General features: G+C 34.9%; 4 protein-coding genes across 4 annotated transcripts in view; 3 read left to right on the forward strand and 1 right to left on the reverse strand.

Moving 5' to 3' along the window:
- LOC143916882 (uncharacterized) overlaps nt 1-20118 on the reverse strand; it is a 357016-nt gene that overhangs the window by 3853 nt on the left and 333045 nt on the right. The window lies entirely within an intron of this gene.
- On the forward strand, nt 1183-2753 carry kune (claudin). Its single transcript, XM_077437710.1, has 3 exons — nt 1183-1402; nt 1473-1748; nt 1832-2753. The coding sequence occupies exons 1-3, from the start codon at nt 1264-1266 to the stop codon at nt 2098-2100; spliced, it is 684 nt and encodes a 227-aa protein (XP_077293836.1). The 5' UTR covers nt 1183-1263; the 3' UTR covers nt 2101-2753.
- Nucleotides 5573-14983, forward strand: sinu (claudin family member sinuous). Its single transcript, XM_077437707.1, has 6 exons — nt 5573-5675; nt 11102-11248; nt 11320-11459; nt 11977-12132; nt 12214-12300; nt 13496-14983. The coding sequence occupies exons 1-6, from the start codon at nt 5623-5625 to the stop codon at nt 13645-13647; spliced, it is 735 nt and encodes a 244-aa protein (XP_077293833.1). The 5' UTR covers nt 5573-5622; the 3' UTR covers nt 13648-14983.
- Nucleotides 16712-19731, forward strand: pck (Claudin superfamily protein pickel). The gene is made up of 5 exons (XM_077437708.1): nt 16712-16899; nt 17087-17295; nt 17503-17698; nt 17775-17903; nt 17979-19731. Exons 1-5 carry the CDS (start codon nt 16863-16865, stop codon nt 18125-18127), a joined length of 720 nt encoding a protein of 239 aa, XP_077293834.1. The 5' UTR covers nt 16712-16862; the 3' UTR covers nt 18128-19731.

The following is a 20118-nucleotide window of genomic DNA, read 5'->3' on the forward strand; positions in this document are numbered from 1 at the left end:
TATAACATACAAAAATGAGTAAGTTTTGTTGACAATATGATTTATAATATATATTTACACTAAAAATTATAAACACATTACATAAGTATACAAATATAATATTAATAAGATAAATTTTACACCTTCTAGCCGATGGAAAGTTATTAGCTGTTTGAATTAAAATGCTAATAACAAAATAATACATAGTTAGGTTTCTAATAAGCAGGGCATCATTGAAAATATAAGTAAAAGATTCTCAATAATATTACAGAATTATTATTTTAAAACTTTTCATTAATTACAAGTGGTAAATGAAAATATTCTAACCAACAGCTATAGTGTTTTCCCCTAACTAGATTCTAACTTGAATCTATTTATGCAAAATATTTGTTTTTGCTTTTGGCGTGAAGTGAATAATAATAATTTAATCTATGATTATTAATATTATCAGTAATAATGTACTTTTAAAGGATATTTAGTACTGCTGTTGAATATTCTTCGTCCTAATGCGTTTCCCGCATCTGAACGTTGGCGACCATGCGCCGATTATTTGCAAATATCCGCATCGGTCTTCAGCGGTTCGGTGATTATTGGTCAAAAAGCGCTCGCCCAAAAGTCACTAAAATCTCTATAACGGATCATACTAACAATAACTATCATACTAACGAGAACTCGAGTGGCAAATATTCCGTATTGTATGTATATGCAAATAATGTCTTTTGGGCAATCGTGATGTGACTAATAATCCAATTGCCTTCGGAACAGCTTTTCCCAAATTTATGATTAATGATTCATAACTATTAAAAATTATAAATCTTCTAAATTTATTTTTAGTAATTCATAACTACATATTCAAATTAGAATATAAGATAATAAAATAAAAACCATAAAACTATATGGCTGTCACTTTTAAACTGCTAATGTAAATAATATTTGAATTTTATTCGCTGAAATAAGCGCATACAATAAATTGGTAATTGGACTATTCGTCACATTGCGGTGATCACAAAGACAATTTTTGCCATGAAAATCGCGAATACACAATATTTGACACTCAAGTTCTCGTTAGTATGATATTTATCGGTAGTATGATGGACTTTTCGGTTGCCAGATGTTCCGTTATAGAGATTTTAGTGACTTTGTGACCAGTAATCACCGAACCCAATAAATTAAATTGCAAGACAATACATGGTCGGGTATTGCGGTGTTATGAAAGAGGCGTGCCGTGTTTGACAGTTGGGCGTGCGTCAGTGTGACAGTGTTTAGTGTTTTTTCGTAATAAATATGGCTAGCCGATCGTTAACGGTTCGATGGGCCGCGGGACTCCTAACTCTTGGTTTCCTGCTGGTGCTGGTGGCCTTTGTCGCCCCCACGTGGCTGGTCACAGATGGACGCCTACGCAATCCCACCTTCATAAGACTAGGTATGCATCATTCATGTATGAAAAACTAATATAACATCAACAATGTCATACTTAAATTATCCTATTTCAGGACTGTGGGAAGTATGCTTTCAAGAGTTCAAACATCCGAGGCATTGGTACGACACAGTATTCAGCAATTGCTGGTGGATCTTTGAAGAAGAATACTATATCATTCATGACATATTGTTGCCGGGATTTTTCGTAGCCACTCAGTTCTTTTTCACCGTTGCCTTCACTCTGTGCCTTATCGCTATCATTCTAATAATTCTATTCTTCAAAGTCAAGAAAAATGATGATAAATATATCATGTTATTACTTACACTCGGTACTCTAATCGTAGGAGCAGGTATAATTTATATTTAAATTTATTTCATAAAAATTCTTAATTTATTTTATGTATATAGTATAATTCTAATTGTTTGTTTTTAGGTTTTAGCGGATTGATATCTGTTATTACGTTTGGTGCGAGGGGAGATGGAAGAGATTGGATGCCGAATTGGGAACACAATGATCACGGTTGGGGTTTCGCTCTCGGCGTTATCGGTGTTTTATTGCTCTTCCCCTCGGGTATTCTGTTCCTCGTCGAAGCGAGGGTTAATAGGTATAAGAAGCTGAACGAAATTCATAGCCGGGAACAGTCAGCTTACACTTTGGAAGAGAGGAAAGTTCATTATGTCAGCGGTCACACTGAAATATAGGTGTAGAGTCATAGAATTATACGTTCTCTGTTATGTAGAGATGATTTTTTTTATATGTTACTTGACTATACATAGTATTGACTGTATTTTGAAATGTACAAATTGCTTTTATTGATTATTTTATATAATGCGTGTACGTATTTCAATGTTTCTGTAATGTTTTAATTCGAATTTTGCGTAAAAATGTTGAATCTCTTATTGATGATATTATATTATTTAGTCATATCATTAACGAATATGTGAGAAAATAATCATTGCCTTGATATTTATATTCTTCCGTCCAGAGAAATACATATAAATATATATTTTATACATGTAAGTATATTATATTATTGTATTGATGTTAATGATGTTTATATGCTTATGTATTTTATATTACTTGGAAGAATTTACTATCCATAATGAATTTGATACCTTTTGGATTATATTTGTCATATAAGAATAAAAACGATTATTTTATTGAGGCATTGAAGTCCCGATTATATTGCGAGTGAATTTAGGGGTGGCTTTCATGTAAAAAATTGATATATTATAGTATTTTAGGATTAAGTTTCTCATATTTGATTTTGTCACATTTATTTTTCTCCGTCCATTTTTATATTTGTATGTTTTTAACCATATAATAAACTATTGTTTATAATCTAATCTATTTCAATTTCTGTCTTATTTACATATATCCAAAGAGGAATCATTTTGGATAGTATCTAATGCTGCCTCTTGACGTGATCCGAGTCGCGACAGAAGATCATCACAAATATATACATAGGTGGTGTGCATCTTTCTTCCATGCACGCAATTATACTGCCTCTACTAACGCATCTGTATTTATACTTCATTTCAGATAACATGGTAGTAGGGAGAAAACTCTGATATTCTGATCTAGTCGCGCATTTGGAGGTTTATGAATAAATTTGTCAATCAATAAGAATCGAGATTCAGAATTTTCTTATATCTAGCTTAAGTTTATTTGAGCGAGTCATACATAGTTTCGTGTTTCATGAGTAAACGGGTCGCCTTTTCCATGCTCTTCACATCGATCGTGACGAAAAATCTTGCTCTCACGCAATCTAGCTCCCACATATGCATTTATTTTCCGAGAAATGAGACTAACGTAACATTTTTTTCAAATTGAAAACCAAGACATGCCTCCACTTCAGTGGCGGCTCGTGAGAATTCATAGGGGCGGGCTGCAGAGATTAATCGGGCTCTAGTAGCTCGTTGACCATACCGGTGATCAAATGTAAACAAAAATAGCATGCATGTGTTCTATACTGGGAGGTCTGCAGCCTATATGGACGGCAAAAATAACATGCATTTCTGTTATCCTGGGAGGACTGTTGCCCTGGAGCCATATAGACGAGCCGCCACTGCTCCAATTGCTCCCCGACACAAATTTAGCTCAACGTTAAAAGAAGGCACACAGGGAAATGGGTAATTGGATTATTAGTCACATTGCGGTTGTTACAAAGACAATTTTTGCTATGAAAACCGCGAATGCGGAATATTTGGAACTCGAGTTTTCGTTAGTATGATAGTTGTCGTTAGTATGATGGACTTTTCGGCTGCCAGATTGGAGATTTTAGTGACTTTTGTGACCAATGATCACCGAACCAGGGAAATGCTACTGCTTTGAAAATTTTCCCATTTTCAAAGCTGTAGTATTCCCCTACCTCCACATTCCCATTTATCATATTTAATCTAACAATGGGATAATTCTAACTTAATATTCGCTCATCACGCAAGTCTAAGGTAACCATTCGTACTGTTTTATCCAGTACTGGTTTTTTGAGTATATGTTCTTGTAAGTCGTAAAATAAAACCAGTACACTTTTTTTATCTCATAGATGAATTTAAGGTAAATGGATTATATACGTACATATGTAGTCCGCTTACCAAAAATATGAATGCAGTAATATGCGTACCACCTACATACATTTTTGCGATGCGGATTTTTATTGTAGCGACTCGGTCAATGAATAAATAAAGCATAGAGGTCTGACCGCACTATACGACAACCGAACGATCCTTCACTTCACAATAGTACGCGACTTAATATTGTTTGTATGAAATTGTATGAGACATATCGCACTGCATGACGTAGAACGATACCTTGCGTCAAAGTTGACTTTTCGACCAACTTTGACGCAGGTGTCGTTGAGTGGGGGGGGTTTCCTTGCGACAATTATTCTCCTTCATATGGTGACTTTGAAATAGCATGTAGCCATAATCTTTTGGGTTTTCTCGATTGTTCTTCTTCCTCGCATATCAAAGATACTATAATAACATCCGTTTCGTCCATTTTGCTGAATGATTGACATAATCTGTCGTTCAAGTGCGGTTTACCTAATATTGTCGCACACTGTTGTGAAGTGAAGGATCGTTCGGTTGTCGTATAGTGCGGTCAGACCTTAAAGCCCGTTCTTCACGCCAAGACAAAAACTTTGTACATAAAAATATTTTATTTTATTTTATTTTTACAACATCAATTAATCAAGCACATTCGTCTTAACAGATTTCTCCAAAGCAACGAGTGTGCTAAAAATATTAAGAAGTACAAAAGGAAAAAATACAAGTTAAATAAACAAATTATATATACAAATATACAAATTAAATAAAGAATAGATAACTAAATAAAACATGAAATCATAATTAAATACATTAACTCAACCATTCTAAATGGTCGCGACCTCCATAACTTAGGAAGTGGTGCAGAGAATGAAGAGAGACGTGACAAATGTCAATGGCACCATCCAGTGAATTTAAGAAACGGAGGCCGCGAGGAATGGGGGAATAACTGAATGCCACAGTTCTAGCCAAAGGAGTGTGAAAAAGGGGACGATGGCGGGTCCATATCACACTCTATGGAGCATGAAGGCCCAACTCAGTCAGGATAAACGGACAGGAGATATAGCCTCTAAATATGGAAAACAAGGACTTGATGAGGGCAACACTCCTCCTGTGGTCAAGAGAAGTGTAGCCGACCATACCCATGACGAATTTTGAAGGAAATAAGTATGGGTAAATCCCATATTGCTCCTTATAAAGCAGTCTGAGAAATCGTCTTTAGATAAGTTCAAGTTTCATAGATAGAGATTTTGTGTAAGGATTCCAGATCATAGAGGAGTATTCCAAGATACTCCTAACTAGAGCATTGTACAGCAATCTCAAAACAGCGGGATTATGGTAGTGTCGAAAATTACGAAAGACAAACCCAAGCATTCGTGAGGCAGAGCAACACACAGAGTCGATATGAACAGAGAAATTTAGGTCACTCTGGAATGCAACCCCAAGATCAACAGTTGAATCGATCCAGTTCAATAAAGAGTTAATATGCACGTGTAAGAGCAGGATGCGCACCACTTATATATTTACGACGGAGGTTTTTTATTATCACGACACGGCCAACGTGAAAAAGAGGCATAAGAATATGGAACGGATTGTAAAAACACATGCACATGCTGGCAGCCATGGTGAGTTGTTTGGCACGTGAGTTGGCAGCAGTGAGTGGGCGTTGGTGTACCGATGACAGACCGAGACGCTGTCGCATCGTTGCAGTTGCCCGATCGTTTGCGTAGGTGAGTGTCGCTCTCTTTCCACACATGTCTCTCGATCACTCCATCATTCAACACTCCTCATCGCGACTCTTCGTCCTGTCATCGTTCTCCAAATCGTGGCGAGCAACGCCCCATTCGACCCAACGGTCACACGGCATGATTCATCATTGTCAAACGTTCGCCCACAACACTCCCATTTTTACGTCAAATTCACACTACACTTCGTTCGAATGTCATATGCAAAACTTCGCCATGTTGAGTCGTGGTTTAAACTTTGCGTATTTCGTTTCAACTGACTAGTGCGTACAAAATTTAACTTGCAGTAAACAAAGTGTTTATTTAGCCTTATTATTTTTTTAGTCGGTTGTTACGATCGAAATGCATATGAGTGTATATATGTAGTCAGTGTGTCCATATGGCAATTGGCTCTTTTTCAGATTTTAAACTTCAAAATTAGCATTGCTATGAGCCTAATGCCCATGCTGTAATTTCTTCAAATTTGAGTGGTCACATTTTAATTATTATCCATTAGTTGAATCTGTATCTAAATATTGAATTGTATGTATGCTGCTTGAAGAAAAACGCAAAAAGCACAAAATTTTAATTCAATATGAAGTTTTATTAAAGACTCAACGTTTCAATCAAAAAGTTAATGAAATCTGTTAATCATTTTGTATGATCAATTAAACTGTAGATCCACAAATTATAATATATATTCATAATTTCTATGTACTATTACAATTTTAAGTATTTTTCTTAAAATTAAAACCGATCTTTTCACTCATAGTATAAAAGTATTGTAAAAAGATCACAATTTTAATATAATACCGATCGCATGACTACCGTTCATGAATTCATGTTTTATTTTCATCATACAAATTACACATTTCTCTATATTATTGTACAATTGTGGCAATTTCGAAATCGGTGTATACTTAAATTTTTTGTTGTTTTCTTCACAGCTAATATGTAGCATTTTTTTCTTTCAAATTACAAACTAAAACCTAATCGTCGCACCAATTTGAATCACCGGCTACAAATTGTAATAATTAAAAAGAAATACCTGATGTTTTAAATCACATCTGGTAAGATTCTAATAAGAAATACATATATATTTGATAATAGAATAATCTATTGACTAATTTCCACTATTGAAATTATCTATGCAAATTCTAACTGGTAGTCGAAACTATTCCATTATCACTTGTACCACTTTTCCTTATCTTTCACTCGGCGAATACAATTAAACTCTACAATACATAGTCGACGGTGAATCGTATTCATTTCAATAAGAAAAATGTGCAATTCTCACATGCGTTCTATCGCATGATTGTGTCAAATGCATTGTTTGCATCTATTGTGGGAACGTACATTAGATCTGCATACGATCTAATACTTCGAAGGTTACTCGGGTATTAGAAGATATCAGCAGTCGTGACGGAAATTACTATAATTGTATCATATATGTAATTGACTATGTAATGGATGAATCAGTTGAATTGTTATTACACGATTATTTAACCACAATGTGGATCATGATGATAGTTCTAGAGTGAGTCAGTCGTTCATGAATGTACTAGACGTAGTAAACGGATGAGTGTTGACTTTTTGCGGTTCAAATTGAACCGCAAAACTCGAAACGCTCGGTTAGGAATTAATATGTCGCATAGTGAATAGTCGTATTGTTAGTTTACTTGGAGATTTTCTCGACAACGCACCGACCGAGTCAAGGTTGGATAATTGCTGGGAAAGCGTCGTTGTTTCGTATGTATGTATGTAGTGATAATAACAACGTTGACCGTTGTTGAGTAATCTCAGCTTTACCCGTAAATGACAACCATTATTGGTCCCGAGGGCCTTTGTGTGTGGGTGTGTGACGAGTTGCGTTTTTTTACTTGAAAATGAAAACAATGGTGTTTTTTGTCCGTCGTGTGTGTATTAAAAATTTTCCCTTTCGTTTTCGCTTTTGTGATGTTTGTAATGATTGTGTTGAAAAATCACAGTTTACGTGTTGCTTGGATTAGCGTTGAGGTGTTAGTAGTTTAGTTCCCGATAGTATATACATATATTGTGAATTAGTTCATTGACTTTTTTAATTACAAAAAATGAATAAGAGATTGCATATTGAAGAGTTTACTTTGATTAAATGGTTTTTGTTTTAAAGTTTCTCATATTGAATATGTATATTTATTTATTTACATATTATCCACAGTGACGCTACATTTATAATTGTTAAAAACAATTATTGGTGTTGTTCAACAACCACTCAACCAGACTAGCATAGTATATATTGAAGAAGTCAATTTCACCAGCAATCTGGTTGAGCAGGTTTATCGCCCTATACAGTCGCGGTTTCGGAAACCGGAACACCATAGAAAAATGTGATTTTGCGTGAAATTTCAGTGATCTTAAATAAAATAAACACCCAAAGTCATTAAAATGGTAGATTATATCATGGTGCTTGATTTTAACGACAATCGTTAAGAAAAGGAACAACAAAAAAAAAGGTAGAGAGAATTTTAGTCCGAGCCGGATTTTATGACCAAACGCAGTCTCCACAGTTGAATGAAATTTTGAATGAAAAAACATAGTTGAGTGTAAACTTTTAATTTTATTAGACACATGGTATTATTTACAAATTATAAAAACTTAATTAATATTTTGTTGCGGCTTTTTTTGCATTTATGACGGCTTTAATACGGCTAGACATAGAATCTATTAAGTTTCTTAAAATGTCGATGGGGAAGTCTTCATACCATACTTTTTCAATGGTCTCTTTTAATGATTAATGGCTAGACAAATTTGTTTTACTAATCCTATATTTAATAGCCATCCATAAATTTTCAATTGGGTTTAAATCTGGACTATTCCCAGGCCATGTTAATGTCTTTACACCCAATTCCTGCAAATAAACCTGAACCTAAAAAAAAGTAACAAAAATATTTCAGTTTTTTGATCGAAATATTATTAATTACATTCAATACCATTAAATAAAATTAATACTCACTAATTTAACTGTATTCGACCAATTCCATAATACGAAAAACATCCCCAAACCATGTGGATTGGGGGATGCTTCACTGTCTTCAGGGTACACTTTTGGTCGAATCTTTCTCCAACTTTTCTTCGAACATACGGAAAACCATCGGAGCTGAAGAGGTTGAATTTCGACTCATCAGAAAATATCACTTATCGCCAATCCGATGTCGTCCAATTTTTGTGATATTTCGACCACTCTAATCGGTTTTTCATCATTTTCTTCGTAAGTAATGGTTTTTTCGCAGGTTTACGAGCGAACAGTCTAGCTTCTCTGAGTCGTATTCTTAAGGTTACATCACTAATTTCAATTGAAAATTGATCCGAGATCTCTTTTCTTATCTCTACAGCAGTTTTGAACCGTGTCTGTAAAGATAATTGAGTTATCAGGCGATCTTGTCTCTCGGATGTGCATCTTTTCGGTCCCTTCCCCTTCTTACGGCAAAAGTTCCAGAATCCTTCTTATTTTTCATTATTCTTGACACAGTAGATACAGAACGTCCCATTTGTTGAGAAATTCATCGCAATAAATGTCCAGAGTCTGCCAAAGCCGCGATCTTTATATTCTCCTCTAATGATAGTTGAGTGTATTTTTGCATGATATTTTTATTTTCAACGATTTCGATCCTTAAACCTCGACAGCTCACACTAAACTGAGCTCAAATCGTAGAAAACAATCATATTTAAAAGACCCGATCGTTAAAAACCACACACCTAAAGGGACAATATTTTTATTGCCCAAAAATCGTAAAATCACAAGTGTTCCGGTTTCCGAAACCGCGACGGTATATAGGAGCCGTTGCGATTATATTTGTGCGAGCCACAGGAGGAACAAACAAACGACGATTCCTCAGGTCCCTGAATTTACTTAAATTTATTAAGAACCTGAGGATTGTGTATTATCCCATTGAACAGCTTAAAAAAGTGCCTTCCCAGTAACATTTGCCGACGAGACTCCAATGAGTTGAAACCCAATGCCCCTAATAGAAATGCACTAGGATATAGCCAAGGATAATAACCATACCGTTTCATATAAAGATATGTATCTGAGAAACCGTTTTTGGATTCTCTCAATCTTCAATGAATGAGTTTTCTATATGAATATATTTATGTACATGTATGCATGTATAAAAAAACGCAACCTATATTACTAAATACAAACTAGACAAACTTTTTAGTCGGAAAATTCATCCCCCCTCCTATTTCTGAACAAAAAATTCTAATGAAATGGATTTCGGTTTAAAAAAAACTCAAATCAGTTGGTGAAATTACCTAATTTATCATTCATAGGGTTGTTCGATTTCTTGCAAGTCAAACCAGAACCCCCGCCCCCCCCCCCCAAAAAACCAACACGAGAATACATCTAGATATTGTAGATTAGAAAGACTTTTTGCCAAAAAGTTCTAATGAAATAGGTCTCGGCTTTAAGAAAATTCAATCAGGAGGTGAAATTACCCAATTCATCATTCATAGGGTTGTTACATTTCTTTAAAAAGTCAAACCAGAACCTCCCCCTCGCCCCCCCCCCTAAAAAATCAACACGAGAATACATCTAGATATAGTCTAGAAAGACTTTTGCGAATAAATTCTAATGAAATGGGTCTCGGCTTTAAGAAAAATCAAATCAGGAGGTGAAATTACCCAATTCATCATTCACACCAAAAAAAAAATTCAACAATATTGGACCACTTATATTTTTAATTTGTTTTAAAAAATCAAATTGGCAAACCTCAAGACGGCGGATAACTTGAGATTAGCACGAGAGTTAGGAAAGGAGATGCCAGTTTACAGGAACCGCTCCAAGGCAAATTCTGATAAGAAATGATCGACCTGGAGTCATAAACCAAGGTTTGGCCAGCAACGGGACTCTAGTGGGACTCGAACCCATGACCATCTGCTCGAAAGCATAATATGCCAACCACTAGTACAGGCCACAATTGATGCCCAGTGCATACTTTTTGTCCTAATAAGTTGTAAACTGGGACTTTGGGGCGTCCCGAAAGTTTTGTTTGGGCACTGGGACACGAGACTGAAACGCGGTGACAATCCCGATCGACACTATGGTGGCCGCTGACTCATATTTGTAACATGTTGGGTGCACAACGCTAACTGGCCGCTGATACATATATGATTCACGACTGCGCGAACTGTTTCAGTCCGCTGATATATTTTTGTATCACGTTTTCGTCAATCGTTCGTGGCCGATGATATATGTATCAGCGGCCAGTAAGCGTTGTGCAACCAACACGATACAAGTATGAGTCAGCGGCCACCATAGTGCTAATCAGGACATCCGATTCAATCAGTCTTCCAGATATTCTTCGATAGTTTGCATATAAACTATCCCATTATTTTCGAATCAACCGTGAAAATCTCTGTCAATACTTATTGTATTCGATTGTTTGTTTCAGAACTGACGTCATTATGAAGAAAAGAAGCCTTGCCGGGAATTGCGCTATAGGCGTGTTCGTGATAGCTCTGGTAACCGTATGCTTGGCGTTTGCCACGCCGAGTTGGCTCGTCAGCGATTACAGAATCACGGGAGCTAAGCTCGACAGGTATTTTGATATGTTGGATGTGTGTATTGAAGCATTATGAAGAGTAATACTAAACGGAGCTTGCATTACAGGTTAGGATTGTGGACGCATTGCTTCCGATCTTTACCCGATCCACTCGACGTGTACCAGGGGAGGTTCTTCGTCGGCTGCAGATGGGTCTACGATCCCTTCACGGCCGGATATGATAGGATTAGAGGATTTTTATTGCCTCGTATGTATATTTCAATCGTACTTTTCAATGTTTCTAATTGAAATTTTGTTAATGTTTTCATTAGCCAGCAGTATAGCTCGGTCGTTAAGCTTCTGCCTAACACGGAGAGGCGCCGGGTTCGATCCCATGAGCTGACCTCGATTGAAAAGAATTTTTCTGAGTATATATGTAGTGCTGCTGGTCAGAGCTGGATATTTGTGACTCCAGGTTGATCGTTTCCTATCAGACATTGCCAATTTTCTCTGATTTCATTGTTGAAACGGTTCCCGATTAAAAATCTACTATGTCACCACTATTTGAGTATGATTAATGTACAATAAAATTTATGTATAATTCATAGATGTCTCGTTACTTTGCGAACTTTCAGTGTCTCGTAATTCAGCGACTTGTATAATAAAAATGCTGTATTGTTTGTAATTGGCCAGGAAGGCGCATTGGGGTTAACCTGTAAAGCCTTCCTGGTATAAAATGTATGTAATAAAATAAAAATAAAAATTTTATTATGCTTGCTTTTCAGCGTTCATGATCGCCACTCAATTTTTCTTCACGCTGTGTACAATAGGTGTCGTCATTTCGGGTATTCTCGTTTTGCTCTTCTTCTTATGTTGCGGCCCCGATCAAGAGAAATTCATTCTGTTGATTAAATCCATCGGATTCATCCTAGTCGGAGCTGGTTCGTTTCGTATACGATGTTTATTTTAAATGTGTGCTTTTATTTGAATTGATTTTATTTGTTAATTTTTTTTTATTGCAGGAGGATGTGGAGGTCTCGCTGTTATTATTTTTGCATTCTTCGGAAACTCCGACGGCTGGATGCCCGATCATGCCAATAATTATTTAGGTATTTGAGTGTTTTGATTGCTTTATAAAGAAATTCAGATGTGACCAACCAATGACTTTATCTATGTATTTGAGGAATATAAGAAGGTCACAAAATAAAATTCGATAATTAAACATATATGTATACACGTTCACACATAACGGTTATGAGAGCATTTTCGTTACAAAATGTAGGGAGACTTACACAAGACAAAAGTTCTACTTCCGGTTGTCGGAATTTCGGAATTTTTTTTATTACTTAAAATCAATATAATTATTATACACATTAAATATCAAGAAAATAAAAATAATTTAAAAGGTCAAAATAAAATAATGAAATATGGTTAAAAAAAAAAATACTACTTCCGGTTTACGAATTTTGACCAAAACCTTATCAGATCTAAGTTAGTACATAAAGAATACAAATTAAATTTTCAGTTTGATACGTTCAGGGGTGTGGAATGAATAGGGGTCACAAAATTTTTGACCTTTCTAAGAGGGAAAAATCCCACTTTGGGTTTATTAAATTTAGTGATTATTTGTTATTTTCATCACATTGATACAAGATTTGTACTTGAATTTTTTCGTGAAGAGCACACACGTTTATGGGGTCGAAAAAAATAGTGGAAGAAAAATCGAACAAGAGTAAACTGCCACTTTCGGTCGACGGATGCTTTCCAAATTTTATACATAACTTGGTATTAAGCTTAAACTTCTAGATGTGAAATTTCAGTTCAATAAACAAAAAGCTTTCTGGGAAAAACATAAAAACCCTCGATTCCCTGGGGTAAAAGTACTACTTCCGGTTCAGGTAATAATATTAAAAAAATATTAGGGTATGAAATTTATAATTTCTATTACATGTAAAACAAATTCAGTCTGATTCGGTTAGAAGTTTGGGAGATAATTGAATTCAAAAACTTAAAAAAGAGGACACCTATAAGGGGAGGTATCATTTCCGGACAACTTAAAAATTTACGTCGTATTGATAAGAATTTCAGTAACCGATACTAAGGTTCAGTTCAATAGGACTAACGGTGTTCAAAATATCCCCAAAATACACAGACACACACATTTTTTCTAGATCTTGATTACGTGATCAGTCAAAATCTCGAGTTCGAATTTTCGCATGATCGCAAAACTTTATCTATTGTTACTACGTGCATAGATAAAGTAAAAATGTACAACTTTAGAGTGAAATAATCAATGTTTTGCAGGTTGGTCGTTTGGTCTCGGAGTGGTCGGAGCTGCTACGTGTATCATAGCTTCAATCCTCTTCTTGACTGAGGCAAATATTCAACAGAAGAAACGGGAGAGACTGAAGGAGTCTCAGACGAGGTTCGAACTGGCGCAAGAGACCAAGGCGTAATATAAATATATATAGCCTTATATACCGATTACCGTATTTCTATGCAAAAGTGCATTCCGTATCACGTTATATATGGATATATTATATAATACTTTTGAGTACCGAGCTTTTCAAAGTGCCTAATCACTCGTATGTGGGTTTTTTATATACATAAATGAATTTAAATTAAGATACCCGTCGGTTTATATTGTATTGTAAACGACTGATTTTTTATATTTGTTTTTGAAGCCATAAAATAATCTATGGGTTGATCGTTAGAATATTTCATTCGTAAGGTTTGATGATTATATTTGATGGATATTATTGCCGAAAGGAAACGTTACAGTATAATAATTAGACTAGTCTTGTTTATTTTAATATGTCGGTTATTATATTTGTGTGAATGTGACAGTCGAGTGTGTTTTATCGATAGGTTTTAAATTGTAAGTGTTGCCTATGGTGCAGTCTATTACAATGAAATTAATTTTAAAATACTAAATAAGTATTAATTTACTTGTTTAAATTTTTTTTCGTATTCATGTATGAAAGCCCTTCAATCGCTTGCTAAATTGACATTCGAAATACAGTACAATATTCCGATTTTTATAGCAAAAATATACATAGATATTTTCATATACTATCACAACATATTTTTCAAACGTGTGCCTTTTCTATTTAATAGTGAATAAATAAATAAAAAATAATGTGAATTAGTCTACAATTACCTGATATTGTATGTATATTGTTAAAAAAAAAAAAAATGTATACATATTGTGTTCATATATCTTTAATGTATTATTGAACAGAATCTCAAATTGACGCACTTTCTACAATATATTATTATTGTATACCAATTGTTAGCGAATTTGTATTATTATTATTATTGAATATTAAAAATGTATTGACGAGGATATAAAAAATCATTCCATTGTTAATGTGACACTTAGTTGTAGTTCAAAATATCATTACTTATACATAAACATACATGGAAGTGTTTTTTATTTTATAATTTTAATACGACATTGTACAAGTTAGTTATATACATATATATATTTCCGTCCATTTTCTTATTTTTATTGTATTATTTTTGATAAGTCTGTCTACTTATAAATTTTTAATCTGACATTATTATTTTTTAAATACATATATGTATTCCGTCCATTTATTATTATGAATTATATATTATATAATAAGTTTATTTTATTGATTTTTCTTTTTTTTGTATGTAATTATTCTGTTCATTTTTAGAATTCATGTATAAATTTTTTGCTTTGTATGAGACAATATTTTTCATATATACATATGTTACTGAAATGATCTGCACAAATTTATCATATTGAATAAAAAACTTTTTATGAAGAACTTTTGTATCATTTTTGACTTAATTCCAATATAATTATTCAAAATGTTGTAAGAGGAAACAATTCGTCAAATACCTAGAAATTTTTCTTTAGGGTAGACGAACAATTTCATACATGGCGATCTCATACACAACAATCGTCACCACGAAAATTACGAATACGGAATATTTAGCACTCCAATTCTCTTGAGTGTGATAGTTCGCGTTGATCACTCTCGATGGGTGGAAGTTTTGAGTACTAGATGTCCCATGATCGATATTTTAGTGACCGTGTGCGAGATCGCCATGTGCGAAATAGTCACCGAACTCATTTTTGACTTAATTCCAATACAATCATTTAAAATGTAAGAGGACATAATTATTTGTAGTCAAATACTTCGTTTTTTTCTTTAGAAACAGTTAAAAAAATTGTTTACTTAAAACAAATGTGTGGTTTTAATTCTGATTGAATTTACATCTCATACTCGTAATCAAATTTGCCAAAATATGAATGAAACATTACAATAATTGTACAGTAATAAGACCCATGATATATTGCTAAGCACATTTTACACCTTCGATGATGCTCCAGTTCATTATTGACAAATTTGTCGTTCACTATCGACTTCTATTATGGCTAATTAGCGTTAGTGCATTGTTTTAATCGAGTGGTCAATAAATTGTATCACTCTTTACTTCAATTATTTTGTATTAAGAACCTCAATTATTAAAGTATGGCTAAATAAACAAAGAAATCTTCAGTGTGGGTTACAAACCAATCACTATACATGTCTGTTACTGAAAGTTGGCGCGTTCTCATACTCACACAGAAGCGCCCGAAAGGGACAGAGCGTCTTTTAATATTGAATGCAGTATGACAGCATGCTATATACCTTTTCACCGAAACAACACAAGCGCATTTGTTCGCGCCAACTCTCGGTAACATACCTGTAGCTATTCCATCAAATATAATACTATCACCTGGCCGTAAAGTAAACAATTGAAGCTAATAAACTTATGAAAAGTACTTAACGACAGATTTTTAATGGATTTAATTATTATTAATGTGCATGAGCTATTGCCACGATATCACTCTGCTACGAATTTGAAGGTTCGGTGATTACTGGTCACAAAGTCACTAAAATCTCTATAACGGAACATCTAGCAGCCGAAAAGCCCATCATACTAACGAGAACTTGATTGCCAAATATTGCGTATTCGCGATTTTCATGGCAAAAAATGGGGTTTGCTGCAAATGATTGCAAACCACCCGGCTGCATGTACATTTCGATTGCATTTTAACTGTTTGAATTTCAGCATGTACGAAAGACGAGATATTATTGGCAATCATAGAAGTAGAATGCATAGAATGGCTCTCAGCCTCCAAAAATATTGCTACAAAAACTCTGCGCGGCAGAGTTTGTTCATTGTTTGCTAAACTTCGTCTCTCTCTCTCTTCTGACTTTCCGTCTCTCTCTCTTCGATGGCTCGCTTTTAGACGGTACTTTTGTTAACAATGACCATTCTATGCATTCTACTTCTATGTTGGCAATTCTTAAAATTGAGTTGGATCTTTCTGGAAAGTTTAAAATGGCAAAAGCCGAGACAAAAGTATGAAATGAGCATGCACCCGCTTGGTTTGCAATCGTTTGCAGCGCAGGGCAAAAAATGTCTTTGTGCCCACCGCAATGTGACTAATAATCCAATTACCGAATTTGAATGTTTGGAAAATCAAATATCACAGTTTAGACTATTTTTAAGACTGGCAACACTTACAAGGTGTGTCACAAAGTGCTGCAAGCGGAGCGGCACTGAAACTGTCAGATTTGAGGGGCGTTGGTTGACAGTTTCGGGGGCGAGAAAGTACTCCAGCTCCAGCATCAGCTCCGTTGCAGCCATGTCGGCCACCGACAACGAATATCCTCGAGCCACCAGTTAGTATTCGTCATTCACCGTTTCCATGTTGACACACCAGACACGCCCATAATCCTCAACCGACAAACGTGACAACTTAAGCAAAATGGACCTTATGCACGACGCCATACGGCTCATTTTCGACTGGCACACATTCACCCCAAATAGAGAAATGCATTTCACATTGTTATTTGTGTTCGATTTCAGATGCTACCGTCATCGGGGCTATATTGACTTATATAGCCGGATTGTTTTTGTTGATGTCATTCGCCAGTCCGTACTGGATAGAGTCCTATCCTGAGATGTTCTCGTCATTCAAGCACATGGGATTGTGGGAGTATTGCTTCGATCAGTTCCGCTACCCCTACTATCAATTCCCGAAGCTGTTCAACGGATGTCACTATATATTCAGTCAGGTATTAAAATCAATTTTTAACTCATATTACTTGAATATTGTATCTATTTATTAGAACATTTGAATTGTTTACTTATTGGATTCTAATAGGTTATATGTATATACATTGAGTGTGGGATTTTCCTTTTCCCATGTTTAAGCCGAAATTTGACGAAACATTCATGTATATTAGTTTGTATGCTAGTTTACATGCTGGTTGAATTTACAGGAATACTATGTGATAAGAGAGTGGCTGCTTCCCGGTTGGATGATGGTCGTTCAAGCCCTGGTGACATTGGCTCTGATGCTCTCACTCTTCGCTCAGATCATCCTGGCTTTAGTGTGCATACGTTGGCCCCTCCAATCGATACTTCGCTACGAATGGATGTGCACGGGAATCAGCTTCATTGCTACGGCTTGTGCCAGTGAGTTTTAACGGACACCGCTTACATTATATGCTGACTGTCTCATGTCTCAACTGATATTGCAATATTTTTGTAGGTTTCTTCTTGTTTTTGGCCGTAGCTGTGTTCGGTGGAAATTGTTATCGTCGCGATTGGCTCTTGTACCCGTCTTTCAACGTTTTGTCTTGGTCGTACGCTTTCGCCGTCATAGCGTTCATGATCTTCGGTGAGTTTGGTTGTACCTATATGTAGAGCTGATTGAATTTGATGTTATGTGTTAATGTTGTTTTGTTTGTTGTAGGTATGGCTTCGTTGTTGTTGTACTTGGAGACGAAACGGTCGTATCAAAGTCGGCGAGAGGCTAAAAATCTAGTTATGCAGATGCAGCTGCAAGAAGCTCAACCGCCGCCGCTAGGATTCAACATTCCTCAACGTTCCGGCTACATATAAAATACATACGAATGATCCAATATACGTATATCACTCTCGTGCAATCAAAGATTTTTCATTATTAGACGTATTTGCAGTACGGTTTCGAGATTTTTTTTAGGTCTCGAAACTGTTGCACTCTTTCTATACACCATTTTTCACTGTCGTCGTAAGTTATTTGTATTCAATGTTAATTGTTAGGTGAAAAAAGTTTATTTTCTATTGTGATGAGTATACATATGTATGTACGTAGTACGTATATAGTGTCGATTGTGCCTGAAATTAACTCTGACAATGTATCGATCTGATTGATTTGATCTTAATCGACATGGTAATGTACAAATGATTGTTGTTATGAATGAACTCCGTGTCGATTTCGAAGCCGAAATGTAAATACGGCGTAATTAATTTTCGATTACTATCGTTCAGGCTGTATTATGTAGATGGAAATTTTGATGAAAAAAATTGATACTTGCGTGTTTTTATAGATAGCTTCGTATTCGACACGGGTTAGTTGTGAATGTTGAGAAATATTGTTGCGTTGAATTGTAAATGTTGGAATCCTTTTAATGAAATTGTCAAAACAAGCTCAGTTCGTGAACGGTGCAAGCTATTTGCTTTGTTCGTTCATTAACTAAGTATTTTTTTTTGTGTTTTTAATGAAATGACTGTAACATACATATTTATGTATGAATTGTTTAGTATTTAAGTTGTTTTATTATTTTTATTACTATTGTATCACGAAATATTCTAAATGTCACGCATTTAATATCTCTATACTTAAACGTAACGTCAGGGCCGCGTCTATTATACGTACAAATGTGTGTTTTTAAAATGCGTCTTGTTGTATACTTGTGAACCCGAACTATAATTCGGAGAAATAACGGGATAGCAGGTATAGCTTTGGTCCTTCTTTTAACTTCTAGGCGCGGCCCTGCCTAATGTAACATGAATTTATTCATGGAAAATGCACTCAAGCTGTAATGTGTCAAATTCAGTAATATTTTTATAGTATTGTTTTACTATCGGATGTATTTATATATACATATTTGAACCGCAGATATTATTCATGAATACTCGTTGTCGAAAATTTGACGTATACATATATTGGTTTTACATTCCGTCCATATTTTAGACTAAGTGTTGTAAAATGTGTCCGTCCTTATTTTTGAAATCATGCACAGGGTCTCTTTGCGCCTCTGCTTGTTATTATCGCTGAAAAAATATTTATAGTAATATGATTACTATTTAATGTGTATGTATGTATGTTCACTTTTGCACACTGATGAGTCGGTTCCGAATCGGTTATTCTCCGGATGAAAGTGCTGACTGCAGCGGCGAGTCTTCGTTGAAAAAGTGCCATTGGTTGCCTTTCCTTGTTATCGGTGTATCTTTCTGTTCAAATTTACACTTTTCTCTAGTAATTGGCACTTTAGAATGTGTTAATGTTTAAATTATATTTATAAGTTTGACAATTTATAAACTCTCCATTATTTTTATATGTAAATATATGAGACTGGTTTATTTTTTTATTATTGTAATCTCAGTATTTTATTCTTATATTATGACATTGTGCCTTTTTTGTACAATATTTCAATCGAAATAAAACGCATACACTTAATTTTTATGACTTCTTATTATCTGCTGTATATCTAAATTTAAACGTATATTTGTCTGCTATGTAAATCTGCATTTTAAATTTGGAAATACCAAATATTGTATACTATTTCAAATTAGATCTGGCTTAAAAATAGTTTCGGCCTATTGAGTACGAATAAAGGTCTATTCATACTAGCACAGCACATAACCAGCAAGTATTCTCTGGTACATTTTATATGGGTACATTAATATCTAACATGGCGTAGATGTAACAGCAGTAGCTGACAAAATCTACTCATGCTATACAGCAGTACATGTCATCGTAACGTATCAAGAAAAACTAGTTTTCTTTAGCCAATGTGGAAATATTCACGCACGAAGTGCACGTACATATGAATATTTTCGGACACGTC

The sequence above is a fragment of the Arctopsyche grandis genome, chromosome 9, assembly GCF_051622035.1.
Source record: "Arctopsyche grandis isolate Sample6627 chromosome 9, ASM5162203v2, whole genome shotgun sequence".
Classification (NCBI taxonomy): domain Eukaryota; kingdom Metazoa; phylum Arthropoda; class Insecta; order Trichoptera; family Hydropsychidae; genus Arctopsyche; species Arctopsyche grandis.